The sequence below is a fragment of the Helianthus annuus genome, chromosome 9, assembly GCF_002127325.2.
Source record: "Helianthus annuus cultivar XRQ/B chromosome 9, HanXRQr2.0-SUNRISE, whole genome shotgun sequence".
NCBI classification, from domain to species: Eukaryota; Viridiplantae; Streptophyta; class Magnoliopsida; order Asterales; family Asteraceae; genus Helianthus; species Helianthus annuus.
This window is the reverse complement of record NC_035441.2, coordinates 117,022,105-117,040,191: the sequence shown is the minus strand read 5'-3', so window position 1 is coordinate 117,040,191 and position 18,087 is coordinate 117,022,105. Positions and strand designations below refer to the sequence as shown.

The 18,087-nt window shown below is 41.3% G+C and overlaps 1 protein-coding gene across 1 annotated transcript; it reads right to left on the bottom strand.

Moving 5' to 3' along the window:
- Positions 1-4,179: 4,179 nt before the first annotated feature.
- On the bottom strand, positions 4,180-6,648 carry LOC110876175 (protein FAR1-RELATED SEQUENCE 5-like). Its single transcript, XM_022124352.1, has 7 exons — positions 6,368-6,648; positions 5,920-5,971; positions 5,713-5,844; positions 5,619-5,639; positions 4,955-5,524; positions 4,790-4,836; positions 4,180-4,726 (listed from the first exon to the last, which is right to left on the bottom strand). Exons 1-7 carry the CDS (start codon positions 6,646-6,648, stop codon positions 4,180-4,182), a joined length of 1,650 nt encoding a protein of 549 aa, XP_021980044.1.
- Positions 6,649-18,087: the final 11,439 nt, after the last annotated feature.

Genomic DNA, 18,087 nt, shown 5'->3' with positions numbered 1-18,087 from the left:
CGCACGGCGAATGCATGGAACCGGAAGAGAAATGACCCTTTTAGAGGCCCCATCGTGTTACTAGCGGTATGTGACTCTACTCTATTGTTCCTCATATGAAACTGAAACACTACATGCATAAAACACCACAACACTTTATATAACTTCAGAAAATTGGTTATATCAGCTTCATTGTATAACACTATTTCACTATGTCACTGTGTAAAACACTACAGGCACAAAACACTATTTCACTATGTCACTGTGTAAAACACTACAGGCACATGTAATACATTACAACAAGTCTGTTTGGAACACTACATTTGATATATTGTATGTAAAACCATGTAAAACACTACAATCACTTTTAAGACACTACATTTACAAACAGGTCACTATGTAAAACACTACAGTCACTTGTATAACACTACAAACAGCATGCATCACCCTTTACATGGCTAAATAATTCTAAAAATTAAATGCTTATATGTGCAGGCTGCATATGCGTACGAGCGTAGGGATGTTTTGAAGTGTGTTAAAAAAGAATCAAAACCGATTGAGTTGATAGATGACGCGATGCTCGACAAACTGCTCGGAAAGCTTGACGACAAACTTTTTGCAGAACACCTAAAGCATAATACGCCAATGATACCTAAACCTCATGTAGATGAAGATAAGCCAAGGAGTGAAAAGGTTAAGAAGAAACCTGATGACAAAAAATCATCATCCACCAACGCTAAAAATGCAGAAAGGGCAGCTGAAAAAAGTGCGGGAGACAATGTGGAGGGGGCAACGAAGACTACGGACCGTACGATGAAGGGGACGACGACCACCTGGGAATATTCAAACTTTGCAAAGATTATCTGTTGTCGCAGACAAGCACACAAAAGTTGGGGGTTTTAGTTGGGCCAGATGGCGAGTTTTGGGTCCCAATGGTATCACAGTATGGGACGCCGCTCGTCTCGTCACAAGAAGAAAAAGAAAGTGAAGAGGTACAAGACTTGATAACCTTTTTAACGTTCGATATGATATCATATCTATTAATAATTATATAAATCTGACAACGGTTTGGATGTCACTATATAATTTGGTTAACAGGATCATGCGCATATTCTGGATGATGCATTTAAGGAATTTGAAGATTGCATTGAGAAGGTAAAAAAAAAACACTGACGGAAGCTTTCCATTTGCACCCAAACAGTGACATCATATTGAGTAGGAAAGCGTCATGGATTGCGATGGTCCGCAAACATCTGAAGGACGTTGCGGATGATGCGGAAGGCGATGTTATGTCAGAAAAAACCCCCACACCTTTCAAAAACACTGGACTGTTGACTCAAGGTAATCAAACTCCTTTCTTGCCCATGACTTCATCGTTTTGCGCAGAAGTGGATGAACTGATATCTGCAATACAATCCATATGACACCCAGGCATACGATTGAAAGCTGAGGGCATCCAACTAGTAAACTTGCAAAGTGAACTGGACAACGTCGCAACAACGTCAAGTATTCGTGGCACTGAAAAGGAAGGAAATGTTTTATTGCAATATAAACTCCGGAGGCCAAAAAGAAACAACAATCTTTCGGATGCGCTGAGGTCACCGTACATGCAACGTGTGGTTTCATTAACAAATAAACGGGATCAATTGGAAGCTGCATTGGCTAGCTGTATACTCAAGGCAACAGGAAACAAATGGTAAGTATCGACAAAACTCAAAAATTAAATAATTGAACGAATCTGCTTGCGAATTATTGATTGTATTTCGTGTTATTACGTAGGGAGCCTATATTTGATTGCCCACCAGGTGTCTCGATTTTGAGAGGCTCGTTTGAGACGATCTACCCGGAATTATGCTTGGATGCAGATATTATAACAGCATGGGCTGCAGTCCTTAACTACGAGGAGCGGTTAAGGGCACCGGGTACCCCCGCGAGTCTGTTTTGCAATGCCGGAATGTTGGTAATGCACTTTTCACACTTTATAACACTATTTGATAATGTAGGACAGTATATAACACTACAACACTAAAAAAAATTAGTACACTATGTAACACTGTGTATAACTAAACAACACTTTAAAAGAAGTCCAAAAAAATTTATAACAGTATAAAACAGTATAGGACATTATATAACACTATAAAACTAAAAAGAATTTAGGACAGGTATATAACATTATATAATAATATGGTACATTAAAAATAACTATATAACAACATAGGAGAAGCAGGGGAGGGGGAACCCTCCCGCGGTCAGGGGTACCGTGCAATTACCCTTTTTTTAACATAGGAGAAGCATATAACACTATAAACCTAAAAAGAAGTTATAACACTATGTAATACTGTGTAAAACTACACAGGACTTTAAATAAAATCAAAAACTATTTATAACACTATAGGCTGCATTCAACCATCATATGTATCCTATGAAACAAAATAATATGCCTTTATAAAACTAAACCAACTTATAACACTACAACACCATGTAACAATACAAAACCACCTTTGTGAATTTCGTCAAAATATCGACTACATGCTTGAACTGTGATTTATTATAAAAAAAGGTGACAACTGATTTTGAGGGGACCGAGGAACACAGAATCTCGAAGTTCTGTGGCAGGATGGAAGCAATATTAGGCCAGACAGATAACAGGGACATCAGAAACATCCAAATGGTATTCGTGCTGGTGCTGTATAATAAACACTACATTCTAGTGTTCTTCAATCTAGCACAATACCAGATATTGGTGATCGACAATATCGAGGGTGATGTCCCTATCAACATACGATACAGCGGCTACGTAGGAAAAGTTGTAAGAACACTAACAGTAAAATAATAGTTGACATACAATATCTATAACTTTTAAAAACCCCATTTGACGTCGTAAATTTTATAGATCAATGCATTCTGCTCGTATGTCGAAAACCACTCGCCTGCTATCGCTAAAAAACTGCGATCAACATCACCGATTATTCTGAAGTTCCCGTGGCAAACAACGTATAACGACGTTGATTGTGGAATATTCGTGATGCGTCATATGGAGACTTTTAAAGGTATTATTGTAATTATAGTTGGTTAATTATTATAGTTGAAACGGGCATCTACGCTAATTTGATTTGTATTTTTGTTCACTAGGCACAAGTGTGCGCGAATAGGACTGCAGGCTATCGCCAGAGCGAGACATCATGGGGGAGGTGTTGAAAGATCAATCGAAAGAACTATGTGACTTGCGAATAAAGTACTTATCTAAAATCTTGTTAAGTGACGTAAACTCACTGCGATGTAAGTTGGAGAATGAAGTACATGAATATGCAAATTTGAGTGAAGATGAAAGAATGGAAAATGGTAAAACTGCAAAGGAAATGATCGAGTTTCGATTGAATGAAGAATAACACATAGTTTCGTTAAAACTGATATGTTTTGATACATGTTTTATTTTAGATATTAGCCTGGTTCTGATATGTTTTGATACATGATTTATTTTAGATATTAGACTGGTTCATTTTGTCAGGGAAACCTAACATAATGGAAAAACTTATATTCGTATGTAATTATTTGGTAGCATTATTGTACAAAGTGATGGCAATGGTCTATTTTCTGTAATATAACACTATAATTCAGTATAAAACACTACAGGGATAATGTGACAACATGTAAGTGTTTGATTCATGTTATTAGTGTTATGGCATTCGAAAGTATAATGTAACACTACATTTCAATATAAAACACTATATTATAACAAACAATTCATTTAAAGCAGTTTATCAAAAATGACAAAATTTCTTTTCATCTTGACAACCTACAAAACCATAAATATAACACTATAATTAAATATAAAACACTATAAGTAAATGTAAGTCTTTAAACTAACTATATAGCACAATATCACCATGTCTAATACTGCATTTAATGCAGATTACCAGCATTGTCACATTTGATTCATCTTATGTGAATTCGAAACTATAATATAACACTATAAGTCAATATAAAACACTATAATTAGAATATGATAAACGAATTTAAGAAAAAATAACGTAAAAACATTATGTTTCCCATTCATGGCCAACATGAAAGAAAAGACAAGTTCAAAATCTATAAAATTCAACACAAGGAATCCAACAAAAAAAAGTAAACGTCATTAAAAAACGAAAAATAGCTCAAGTACGCATAATTTGGTAATCTACTACTCCTGCTCTTCAACTTCTAGCTCCTCTTTGTCATCTCCTTCACCCGCCACTTCCTCACCTTCTGAGGAGTCGTCGTTCTTTTCCCTTGTAGGGTACGTGCATGTACGTATATTATGCCCCCTACGTTTGCAATTGCTACATTCACGACCCTTTTTTTCCCATATTGACTAATGGTAATTTCACGCTTACTCTTCATTCTCATAGGCTTGCCCATACCTTTAAATCTAGTGGTTTTCGGCATGCATATAGTTACAGGTGTTTCTTGGGTGTAGCCAGTTATTTCAGCAAACCTATCGCGACGACTCCTAGGGGGTGCGTTTACAACTTCTTGATCAGCCGTCGATTGATACTGGACAACATGGTCCCTGAAAGCGCACAACGCATCAAAGTTATGAACCAACCTGTTAATAAGAGACTCGGCTGACCTTGTTATCTCCCGTACAACACCATTAATTTGCTGGTACCGATCATCACTTTCATTAATACCTAATATCGCTCTAGGAGCACTATTAGGAACAGCTTCCCTGGTCCACCGTCGGCATATATACCTTTCAAGGAACTGCCTGATATCAAGAAACCGCAAAATGCAAAAAATGTGCGCGCACAAAAGCCTAAACTGTTCATACCTATTGCATGAACAACTCATAGTCATATCTTGCTGTCGCATCATAACCTAATACATAAAAACAAAAAAAAATGAGAACAAAAATATATACTCAATTAAAACTATTAGATAGAACACCATGTACAAGAAATATTATAAATAAACAATTGTTACATTCTCTGGTTACCTGAAAAAATGTAGTACACGGTTGAGAAAAGTCCTTCACAGAGAAGTTCACAAAATTATCCTCTCTTTGATCCCATTTTTCAATACCACACTTGTGAATGGCTGTCTGAATTTCAAGTTGCTCATCGAAGAAAATTGTCCGTGTGTATATGTTTGCCGCCTGTTGTTCTAAGACAAACTCTTTTGCAAATATTTCGAGGTTCGTGTGCCTAGTATCGTGATCATTCTTCCTGTGCCTGTGTCTTTGGGTTTCAATTGCAGAGTCAAAATGCCCCAAGAATTCAACAAGCGTACAGTTCGTGTTGCAAAACTTCCCAAAGAAATGGTTCTCACTTTCCGAACGTGATGAAGTACGCATCAGCCCAGACATGTGTTCATCACGATAGTACGCAGGGATCCATGTATCCCTAATATGATAAATTGACTGTAACCATTCATGATTCACCAAATCAAAATCAGCCAATATAACACCCCATTCGGTTTCAAACTGTTCAGGGAGTAATGCATCAGTCCAAACAATGCCACACAACCTCTTCTTAAAATCGGTGCTATTGCATAGGTTGGCGCCAACCTAATAAACAATGAACAACATTAAAAAAATTAAATATACAATAGACATGATAAAACATTATATAAAAGTAAAACAGCATCGATAAACAAAAAACCACATATTCAGATATAAAAAACTACAAAAAACCAACAAAAGAATTCCATTAAAACAATAAACATCGTAAACAATAATTTTGGTATTTAATAAACCTTGGTAGTAAGTTTGTCCATTATATGCCACATGCAAAGCCTGTGCCTACTTTCAGGCCAAGTATCTTGAATAGCTTTCCTCATTGCTGGGTCTTGATCAGTTACAATCACAGGTGGTGCGCGCCCAAATGCCTGCCGAAATGCGTTAACCAACTAGCTATATGTTTCGGCGGTTTCATTACCTATTATAGCGGCACCCAAGGTAACATTACGATAGTGATTGTCAACGCCGGTAAAAGGTACGAACATCATATTGTACCTACAAAAAAAAAATAACTGGTGTGATAACTGATTTGATATTATACAATCCATACAAGTGTAAAAACATAAAACAACCTACATTATTTAAATAACAAATTGAAATTAAAACACTATAAGTGTTTTAACAAAATAACTAATTACCATATGACACTATTGTACATGCATATAAAACTGGAGTAGTGATACCAAAAAATAGAAAAAAAAACAGGTGGATTAAAACACTATAGAACAGTTGTAATAAACATTGTCATGGGGATAAAACACTATGATATAAATTTAACGAGTCTATTCATGCATATGACACTACACTATAAACATTATCATGGGGATAAAACACTATGATATAAATCTGTTCAGGATGTAATGAATCTAAAACTAAAGGTAGGATACGAACTTGTTACGACAATAAGTAGCATCGAAACACTCAACATCCCCAAACATATGAAAATTTCTCTTTGAATCTCCATCGGCCCAGAACAACGCCCGTAAAACGCCATCGTCAATTGTTAGGTATTCCATAGAGAAATTGGGCATAAATTCTTTCTTCCTTCTTAGGCGTTTAATAACCATGTCAGCATCGTACTCAGCTATATACCTATTTAAGTCTCTCTTGAAGTTTTTGAAGTCAACTTTCGTGGCACCTACCTTGTTAAACCCTCCATAAAGAGTCCTCATAATGTTAAAACGCTCTAACTGGACCAACGTTTATGGCACTCAAAGCATTTACGGCTTCTTCTTGTACGTAATTGATTCCTCTGTTTTCAGGAAGCAGGTACCTGTCATCTTTAGCAACAAATGAGTGATTATGCGACTCCTCGAAGTAATAAGCCGCGTAAAGATTATCCGGGTTTATCTTATGTAACACCCCGTGTTTTCGAATGTCAAAGTCAAAGTCAAAGTCCAAGTCAACTTTGATTTCTTTGACTATAATTAGCCTATTTTATGTTTTATTTGTATTATGTGGAGTAAGTGTTGTTAATCAGAGAAATCGAAGTAATCGAATGTTTAATCAACTCGAAACGATTTACGACTGTGAATAGTAGGAAGTAACAATGCGATAAAGTTAATCAATCAATGATAAGCTAATCAAATCATCATCGAACTCGAAGCTCGAATTACGCGAATTTTAATCGTTATTATACGTGTGTGTGTGCCTTATGTGTTACTTGTGCATGTTTACTTTATGTATTGTGTGGTGATCAATCGAATCGAAATTCGAAACTCAATCGAACTCAATCGAAATCAAGTTGTGATAATTGGTAGAGAAGGGATTACGCGAGATATAAATGATTGTATGTTAGATATAGTGGTTGGGACTAAAAGTAATTTGAATAGGAAACTCTATCGTACTCGTATCGTCTTTAATCGAAATCGAAATATCAGAAATCGTCGCATCGAACGTTCGAACCAGGCTGTGGATCGATCAGGCTGTCAGCCGATCGAACAGCCCAGTCGATCGGACGGACCGTCCGATCGAGCAGGCTGTCCGATCGGGATGCCTAGCCGATCGGCCATCACCTTTCCCTTTTTGGAAGCCTATAAATAGGCCTGTCATTGTTATCCTTTCCACTTTTGGAAATTCTCTGACCGACCAGCTCGTGCTCCCCTTCTTTTCTCAGATTTCTTCCGATTTTGGTAAGTTTTCATCCTAAATCTTGTACTTTCTTGATCAATACACACTCCTACACCTTTCTATCTTTCAAATTTTAACTTTTAACCATGAAATATCAAGATTCAAGCGTTCTAGGATGATGTCATCATGGTGTTCTTGAAGAACTTCATGTTTTGACCTCAATCCACCATGAATAGCTTGGATCTAACCGATTTCCACATAAACAAACTAAGATCTATCACAGATCTGGACAATTACATGGTGGGAAGGATTGAAAGAAAGATTTCCAACTTCCTTTCAACTCTTTTACACTTAATGCCTTCAAACCGGTGGAAACGAAGCTTGAGTCGACTCACCAATCATTCTAATGGATGAGTGGTTCAAGATTCGGATTCTGTCTACGAGGTTCACCGACTTCGGGATAAACATCAAACTACCGCTCCGAACCAGCTCACTGGCCGGACTTGAGTGATTCCTGTCCGAGCAGGGGAAACAAGTAAGAACGGAAGTTCCACAGTTCAGCTCGTTGTCAAACTACCTCAATATAACGTCAAGAAACCAAAACAGCCAAACGTTAGACGAACAGGCCGACCAGGTCAGGATGCTGACCGAACGGTTAGGCTGTCCGAACGAACAGCCCAACCGATCGGACAGGTCAGCCGATCGACCAGGCCAGCCGATCGGCTAGCATATGGCCCCACATTTTGATAATTTCATGAAGTTTAGTATTGAACGAAGTGATGTTAGATCGAATGACTGTTTGGCAACATTACTCTTCGGATCATGAGATACTATGCTTCGACCCTTAATCGATTTTCAACTCGTTCGAAGTATTGGAATGTCACCCGATCGAACATGCTGTCCGATCAGGTGACATCCTACTGAGGACTTGCTACTGAAGTGTCTAACCGATCGGTTAAGCCGGCCGATCGAACGACCCGTTCGATCGATCGACCTGAAAGGTAAGAACACTTCAATGTTCTCAAATACTACAACGAAAACCTCAAAAGGACAAACCATCATACATAAACACATCCTACTCAAAGGAAGAAACAATCCACTCGAACAGCCCAACCGATCGGCCTATCGACCGACCGGGCAGGCTGTCCGAATGGACTGGTTAACCGAACGGTCAAGCCGTCCGATCGGACCTACCGTCCGATCGACCAGACTGTTCGACCCATCATCACTTGTTTCCATTTTACGTGCTACTCATCGTTATGCTATCGAACTATTCAGGCTAACCCTACTCTCAAGCGCTCCCTTCAATCCATCAATGAATCGCTTTGAGTATACCCGATCTCTTTTTGCTTTTAGCACTTTTGGGTGTTACATACGTTACTTATTTCAAAACACAAACGAACACACTACTCAATTATTTGAACGCTAACCGATTCGCATGTATTACGTGACTAAATGAATGCTTGTTGTTATGTTTACACGTGGAATGTTGTCTACCTGCCTTAACGACGTAGTACTATAGTTTGGACTCAGCACTCGTTCACACGGGGGTTGTTAAGGACAATTACTTGCATGGATTACGGTGGTAATCATGTATTGCGAACTGTCTCGGACAGTCAACCCGCAGTCATTGGTATCGATAGATCCATGTCGATAATTAACATGCTTCGTTTTCCTCTGTGTACGTGCTGGTTATGCGTAAACTATTCGAACTCTATTATGCTATTATCAAACTTGTATGCTCACCTTTACATTATATGTATTGACTTTATTTTAACGTATGTGACAGGTGTTTAGGATGCTTGCTTGCTAGGAAAGCGAGGCTAGAATAAAGCTCTAGAGCCCCCCAACAAATAGTTGTCTGTCATGGTCAAGATAGGGGTCTTTAGAAGCAAACAAACTATTTTATTATTTACATTTAAATCTGAGTTGTTGGAACAGAATATTTGACTGATTGTTATCTGTAATAATTTGTTTTACTATTTGGGAAACGGTATGGGACGTTTTAATTAAACTAATTGGTAATGATAGTTGTTGTGGAAACTCCTGGACAATCTGTTTCGCTCAGTGCCATGCCCCGATGATTCCGCCATCGGTTGGGGTGTGACAGATTGGTATCAGAGCCATAACTATAGGGAATTAGGCTGGACACGACCTAGTCCGGGTCGCTGTCTTAGAGACCTAGACTATAGTTAGGAACCAACAGACCAAGCTTACGTGCTATATCATGTTACTCTTCACTATCACTGCACTCGAATTTTCAAATGGAATCAAGCGATTTAGTCAGGATCAGGTGTGAAAACCGTAAACTCTCGACTAACTTACTGGATTAAAGGATTCTTCATTACTTTTTCAATAACAAACGAGGAGAATTATACCAAATTAGGAGTGAAATCCATATTTTGATGAATAATCTCCTCAATTTTTCTAAAACAAGGAAGAAATTGCTAAGCCAGGGGTGAAACCCGAACCTTGGCAACTTATTCCAACTTTTACTCATCTCACCGAAGCTTCGACGGAACTCCAACGACCTGAACTCACGAGTATGACCTAGGGAATACATGCTGGATGCCCAACAATTGAGGCGAAAGCACGATCCCAAAAGTCGAAATGTGACGACAAGTCCATTGTGAATAGTCGAATCGCTTTGGGTAGTCAATGTCTAGTAGCCGCAGACAATCCATTTCACGATTTTTATGTGGTTTCGATTCTGAGTCCGCAGCCGCCGACTCTGATGACTCGTTGATTTTATGTGTTGTATGTGTTTAACTGTTTATATGTTTAAAAATTTTGAGGTTATTCGATTTTTGCTATCACTCGATCGACACGCACAACTCGCATTGCTCTTCTATCTCAAAACGATAACAAATCGCTACAAATCTAGGCGACACTATGCTATGATATACACTATACTATACTCGACATGCTATACTATTATACGATACTATTCGATATACTATACGCGATCACTATATACGAACGACACGCGAGCTTTGAATGATAGGTTTCTGTATTCTGACTGCATCTGTGATTAAATGTGTATGTGCTTCTATGCTTATGTGTCTCTGTGCTCTGCGTGCCTACGTGCTTACGTGCCTCTGTGACTACGTGGATCTGTGACTCTGTGCTTATGTGTTTATGTGATATGTGTTTCGACGCGTTCCTAAGCTTTAGTTAGAACTAGACGTGTGAGGTGGGATTCAATCATGTTGTGTTGAGTCTTGTGACGATGTCTGTTGTAGACAATGTCGTCTGGATCCCGACACCATCTTACTCGCCAAGAAAAGAGAGACAAGCGTCTCGCTGCTATCATCGCCAAGCAAGTAGCAAAAGCTGTGAGCGAGGTGTATGAAAACGTCAGCAAATCGTCTGAGGAGTCGCGAACTGAAGCTCCTAAGGATGCTAACAAGACTGTTTTCAGCTTCAAACAGTTTAAAGCATGCGGACCAAAAGAGTTTACCAGAGAAGATGGCCCTACCGCCATGTTTCAATGGTTTGATTCGGTTGAAGTCACTCTGCGCCAAAGCGGCTGTCCTGAAAATCTCCGCACCCTCAATGCAACCGGCGTCTTCCAGTCCCGAGCTCTAGACTGGTGGACGGCCGAACGAAACAAGCGCGGGAATGATGCAGCTTATGAGCTGACTTGGGAAGAGCTGAAGGCCATCATGATGGACGAATTCTGCCCTCCCCATGAACGCCAAAAGCTGGAGGACGAGTTTTGGAACATCAAGCAGAAGGACGGAGACAATGCTGCTTTAACTGCTCACTTCAAGCAGCTTAGCATCATCTGTCCCGATCAAGTCAAGACGCCAGACATGGCCATCAAGAAATACATTCGAGCTCTACCTGATTGTGTTGCCGACTTTGTTCACGCCGCCAAGACATCATCAATCGAGGAAACTTACTTGCTTGCCGCCGAGATCAATGACAAGCAGGTAAAGTCTGGTTTTTGGGATAAAAAATCCAAGTCTCTGTATCAAGCCACCATCACATCGACCGTCGACACCACCACTGCTCAACCCTCCAAGTCATCACGTCGAAAGAAGAAGCACAACAACAATAGCTCCAGCAACAAGAACTGCGCTGTGACAACAACTGCTGCCCCTCTGCAAGCCGTACAGGCTCAGCAGCAGTCCCATCACCGACCAGCTCCAGTGACCAATGCACCGCCAGCGAAGCGTGCTTACACAGGACCCCACCCGCTCTGCCCGACATGCTCATATCATCATTCGGTGGGAATCGCCTGTCGTTTCTGCGCCCACTGCAACTTCTACGGTCATTTCACTGCGAACTGTCGCTATGGTCCCCGTCAAGCCCCAGTTCAAGCCGCCGCTCATCAAGCTCTACTTCCAGCCCCTCAAGGCCAACCTGCAGCTCAAGCACCAGCGTTCAATGCTCGAGTCTGCTTTGCATGTGGTGATCCTAACCACTTTGCAAACATGTGCCCGAACCGGGTTGTAAAACAAGAGCCCCAACAGCAACAGCAGAAGCAACAAGCAGGCCGTGCCAGAACCTTCAACATCAACGCTCGTCAAGCCCAGGCTGACAACAATATGGTTAATGGTACGTTCCTTGTGAATGGTATTTATGCATCATGTTTGTTTGATACCGGAGCCGATAATTGCTTTGTGTCGTTTGAATTCGAGAAGCTCCTTAGTTGTAAGCGCTCTTATCTCCCCTCGTCATTCGAAGTCGAAGTTGCTACTGGAAGAACCATTGCCGTTAACTCTGTTCTTCGTGATTGTACCCTCGAGCTCAACGGTCACATCTTCCCAATCGATCTTATTCCGATGCAGCTCGGAAGTTTTGACGTCATAGTAGGCATGGACTTTCTTCGCGAAAACCATGCTGAAGTTGTGTGTTTTGATAAGATAATTCGATTCTCGCTCGCAAATGGTGATCTATTATGTGTGTACGGTGAAACAGCTTCGAAAGGTCTCAAGCTCATGTCATGCGTCCAAGCTAGCAAGTATCTCCGCAAGGAATACAGCGCTTTCTTGGCCAACATTGTAGTAGCGGAGAAGGAAAAGAAAAAGAAGGCCGAAGTCAAAGACGTTCCAGTGGTTCGTGAATTTCCTCAGGTGTTCCCTGATGATCTTCCCGGGTTACCGCCAAGTCGTGATATCGACTTTCGTATCGACCTTATTCCTGGAGCTAACCCTGTTGCTAAAGCCCCTTATCGACTCACGCCATCCGAAATGAGGGAACTCTCGAACCAACTCCAGGAGTTACTTGAAAAAGGCTTTATTCGCCCGAGCACCTCTCCTTGGGGCGCACCAGTCCTCTTCGTAAAAAAAAAGGATGGGTCGTTCAGGATGTGCATCGACTATCGGGAGTTGAATAAGTTAACCATCAAGAACCGTTACCCTCTACCTCGAATCGAAGATTTGTTTGATCAGTTACAAGGTGCATCGTGTTTCTCGAAGATCGATTTACGCTCAGGTTATCATCAGTTACGTATACAAGAGGAAGATATACCCAAAACCGCTTTTCGCACTCATTACGGCCATTATGAGTTCGTTGTTATGCCTTTCGGTCTAACCAACGCACCCGCAGTTTTTATGGATCTGATGAATCGCGTGTGTAAGCCTTATCTTGACCGTTTCGTCATCGTATTCATCGACGATGTCTTGATTTATTCCAAGTCGAAAGCCGAACACGCGCAACATCTACGTTTGGATCTCGTGTTACTCCAGGGGAACCAACTCTATGCCAAGTTCTCCAAGTGTGAATTCTGGTTGGAGGAGGTTCAGTTTCTGGGTCACATCGTGAATAGTCAAGGTATTCATGTCGATCCCGCGAAGATTGAAGCAGTTAAGAGCTGGATTACGCCAAAGAACCCGTCTGAAGTCCGTTCTTTTCTTGGATTAGCGGGTTATTATCGATGATTTATCGAAGGATTCTCTAAGATCGCTGTGCTGCTTACCGCTCTTACCCATAAAGACAGGTCTTTTGTTTGGGGAATTGAACAGGAATCTGCTTTTCAAACCCTTAAGCATATGCTTTGCAATGCTCCTGTTCTCACATTGCCCGACGGAAACAACGATTTCATTGTCTATTGTGATGCTTCCAACCTTGGTCTTGGTTGTGTTCTCATGCAATGGGACAAGGTTATAGCTTACGCGTCTCGTCAGCTCAAAATCCATGAGAAGAACTATACAACCCACGATCTCGAGCTAGGCGCAGTTGTTTTTGCATTGAAGATTTGGCGACACTAGCTGTATGGTACCAAGTGTACGATCTTCACAGATCACAGGAGTTTACAACACATCTTTAATCAGAAAGAACTTAATATGCGTCAACGCCGATGGGTAGAACTTCTCAACGATTACGACTATGAGATTCGTTATCACCCGGGCAAGGCAAATGTTGTTGCCGACGCGCTCAGCAGACGGAGTTATTTGCTCAGTATTCGCGATACCCAAGCCCAGCACAACCTCGAAACTCTCATCCGCGAAGCCCAGCATGCTTGTTTTAACGAACGCACTTTGAAGAAAGAGAGGATCTACCACGATGGAGCTCAACTGGTAAGCAAAGCAAATGGGATTTTCTATTATCTGGACCGAATTTGGATCCCCAAGTGGACCGATTTGCGAAAGATTATAATGGACGAAGCCCACAAATCCTGCTATTCTATCCATCCCGGTGCCGATAAAATGTACCAGGATCTTCGTTACAAGTACCGGTGGCCGGGTATGAAACGGGATATCGCCCTCTATGTTGGAAGTTGCCTAACTTGCGCAAGAGTTAAGGCCAAATATCAACGACCTTCTGGCTTACTCGAACAACCTCCAATCCCCATATGGAAGTGGGAGAGTATAGCTATGGATTTCATAACCAAACTTCCGCCCACGCCATCAGGTCACGACAGCATTTGGGTTATAGTTGACCGTCTGACCAAATAAGCTCACTTTTTGCCAATACGGGAAGACTATAAGGTAGAACGGCAAGCCCGAATCTACACCGACGAGATCATTTGTAATCATGGTACGCCTCGTGACATCATTTCAGACCGTGACGCTCGGTTTACTTCACGATTGTGGGAAACGTTTCAAGCAGCGCTCGGTACGTCGCTTAACCTAAGTACCGCATTCCATCCTCAAACCGACGGACAGACTGAGAGAACAATCTGTACTCTAAAAGACATGCTCCGCGCGTGTGTTATAGACTTCGGTGGTAGTTGGAACAAATACCTACCGTTAGTCGAATTCTCGTACAACAACAGCTATCATGCCAGCATACAAATGGCACCATTCGAGGCGTTATATGGAAGAAGATGTCAATCGCCCATTGTGTGGCACGAGATCGGTCACTCGCAATTAACCGGTCCCGAGTTACTACAAGAAACGACTGACAAAATCCTCCAGATTCGTGACAACTTGTCGAAAGCCAGGGATAGACAGATAGCTACGCCGATAGAAGATGCAAGCCCCTTGAATTTGACGTTGGCGACTACGTACTCCTAAAGGTATCACCTTGGAAGGGTGTGGTCAGATTCGGCAAGAAAGGGAAACTAGCGCCTCGATATTTTGGACCTTTTAAGATTCTGGAAAGAATTGGAAAAGTCGCCTACAGACTCGAACTACCGGAGGAACTTAGTAACGTCCACCCGACTTTCCATGTGTCAAACCTCCGAAAATGCCTAGCTGATCATTATCTGATTGTACCGCTCGATAACCTTCAAGTAAACGAAACGCTACACTTCGTGGAAAAGCCTGTTGAAATCATGGATCGCCAAACCAAGCAACTCAGACGCTCGCGCATCCCTATCGTGAAAGTCCGATGGGAAGGCAAACGAGGCGCAGACTTCACTTGGGAACTCGAAAGCGACATGAAGGCTAAGTACCCGCAATTGTTTAAATGAAGATCTGAAGCGTGAAATTGGTAATATCATGCACGGTGCTGTGCAGCTTCGAGCCTAATTTCGGGATGAAATTCCCTAAACAAGGGGAGGCTGTAACACCCCGTGTTTTCGAATGTCAAAGTCAAAGTCAAAGTCAAAGTCCAAGTCAACTTTGATTTCTTTGACTATAATTAGCCTATTTTATGCTTTATTTGTATTATGTGGAGTAAGTGTTGTTAATCAGAGAAATCGAAGTAATCGAATGTTTAATCAACGCGAAACGATTTACGACTGTGAATAGTAGGAAGTAACAATGCGATAAAGTTAATCAATCAATGATAAGCTAATCAAATCATCATCGAACTCGAAGCTTGAATTACGCGAATTTTGATTGTTATTATACGTGTGTGTGTGCGCCTTATGTGTTACTTGTGCATGTTTACTTTATGTATTGTGTGGTGATCAATCGAACCAAATCGAATCGAAACTTGAAACTCAATCGAACTCAATTGAAATCAAGTTGTGATAATTGGTAGAGAAGGGATTACGCGAGATATAGATGATTATATGTTAGATATAGTGGTTGGGACTAAAATTAATTTGAATAGGAAACTCTATCGTACTCGTATCGTCTTCAATCGAAATCGAAATATCAGAAATCGTCGCATCGAACGTTCGAACCAGGCTGTGGATCGATCAGGCTGTCAGCCGATCGAACAGCCCAGCCGATCGGACGGACCGTCCGATCGAGTAAGCTGTCCGATCGGGATGCCTGGCCGATCGGCCAGCACCTTTCCCCTTTTGGAAGCCTATAAATAGGCCTGTCATTGTCATCCTTTCCACTTTTGGAAACTCTCTGACCGACCAGCTCGTGCTCCCTTTCTTTTCTCAGATTTCTTCCGATTTTGGTAAGTTTTCATCCTAAATCTTGTACCTTCTTGATCAATACACACTCCTACACCTTTCTATCTTTCAAATCTTAACTTTTAACCATGAAATCATCAAGATTCAAGCGTTCTAGGATGATGTCATCATGGTGTTCTTGAAGAACTTCATGTTTTGACCTCAATCCACCATGAATAGCTTGGATCTAACCGATTTCCACATAAACAAACTAAGATCTATCATAGATCTAGACAATTACATGGTGGGAAGGATTGAAAGAAGGATTTCCAACTTCCTTTCAACTCTTTTACACTCAATGCCTTCAAACCGGTGGAAACGAAGCTTGAGTCGACTCACCAATCATTCTAATGGATGAGTGGTTCAAGATTCGGATTCTCTCTACGAGGTTCACCGACTTCGAGTTAATCATCAAACTACCGCTCCGAACCAGCTCACTGCCGGACTTGGGTGATTCCTGTCCGAGCAGGGGAAACAAGTAAGAACGGAAGTTCCACGGTTCAGCTTGTTGTCAAACTACCTCAATATAACATCAAGAAACCAAAACAGCCAAACGTTAGACGAACAGGCCGACCAGGTCAGGATGCTGACCGAACGGTTAGGCTGTCCGAACGAACAGCCCAACCGATCGGACAGGTCAGCCGATCGACCAGGCCAGCCGATCAGCTAGCATATGACCCCACATTTTGACAATTTCATGAAGTTTAGTATTGAACGAAGTGATGTTCGATCGAACGACTGTTTGGCAACATTACTCTTCGGATCATGAGATACTATGCTTCGACCCTTAATCGATTTTCAACTTGTTCGAAGTATTGGAATGTCACCCGATCGAACATGCTGTCCGATCAGGTGACATCCTACTGAGGACTTGCTACTGAAGTGTCTAACCGATCGGTTAAGCCGGCCGATCGAACGACCCGTTCGATCGATCGACCTGAAAGGTAAGAAAACTTCAATGTTCTCAAATTCTACAACGAAAACCTAAAAAGGACAAACCATCATACATAAACACATCCTACTCAAAGGAAGAAACAATCCACTCGAACAGCCCAACCGATCGGCCTATCGACCGATCGGGCAGGCTGTCCGAACGGACTGGTTAACCGAACGGTCAAGCCATCCGATCGGACCTACCGTCCGATCGACCAGACTGTTCGACCCATCATCACTTGTTTCCATTTTACGTGCTACTCATCGTTATGCTATCGAACTATTCAGGCTAACCCTACTCTCAAGCGCTCCCTTCAATCCAACAATCAATCGCTGTGAGTATACTCGATCCCTTTTTGCTTTTAGCACTTTTGGGTGTTACATACGTTACTTATTTCAAAACACAAACGAACACACTACTCAATTATTTGAACGCTAACCGATTCGCATGTATTACGTGACTAAATGAATGCTTGTTGTTATGTTTACACGTGGAATGTTGTCTACCTGCCTTAACGACGTAGTACTATAGTTTGGACTCAGCACCCGTTCACACGGGGGTTGTTAAGGACAATTACTTGCATGGATTACGGTGGTAATCATGTATTGCGAACTGTCTCGGACAGTCAACCCGCAGTCATTGGTATCGATAGATCCATGTCGATAATTAACATGCTTCGTTTTCCTCTGTGTATGTGCTGGTTATGCGTAAACTATTCGAACTCTATTATGCTATTATCAAACTTGTATGCTCACCTTTACATTATATGTATTGACTTTATTTTAACGTATGTGACAGGTGTTTAGGATGCTTGCTTGCTAGGAAAGCGAGGCTAGAATAAAGCTCTAGAGCCCCCCAAGT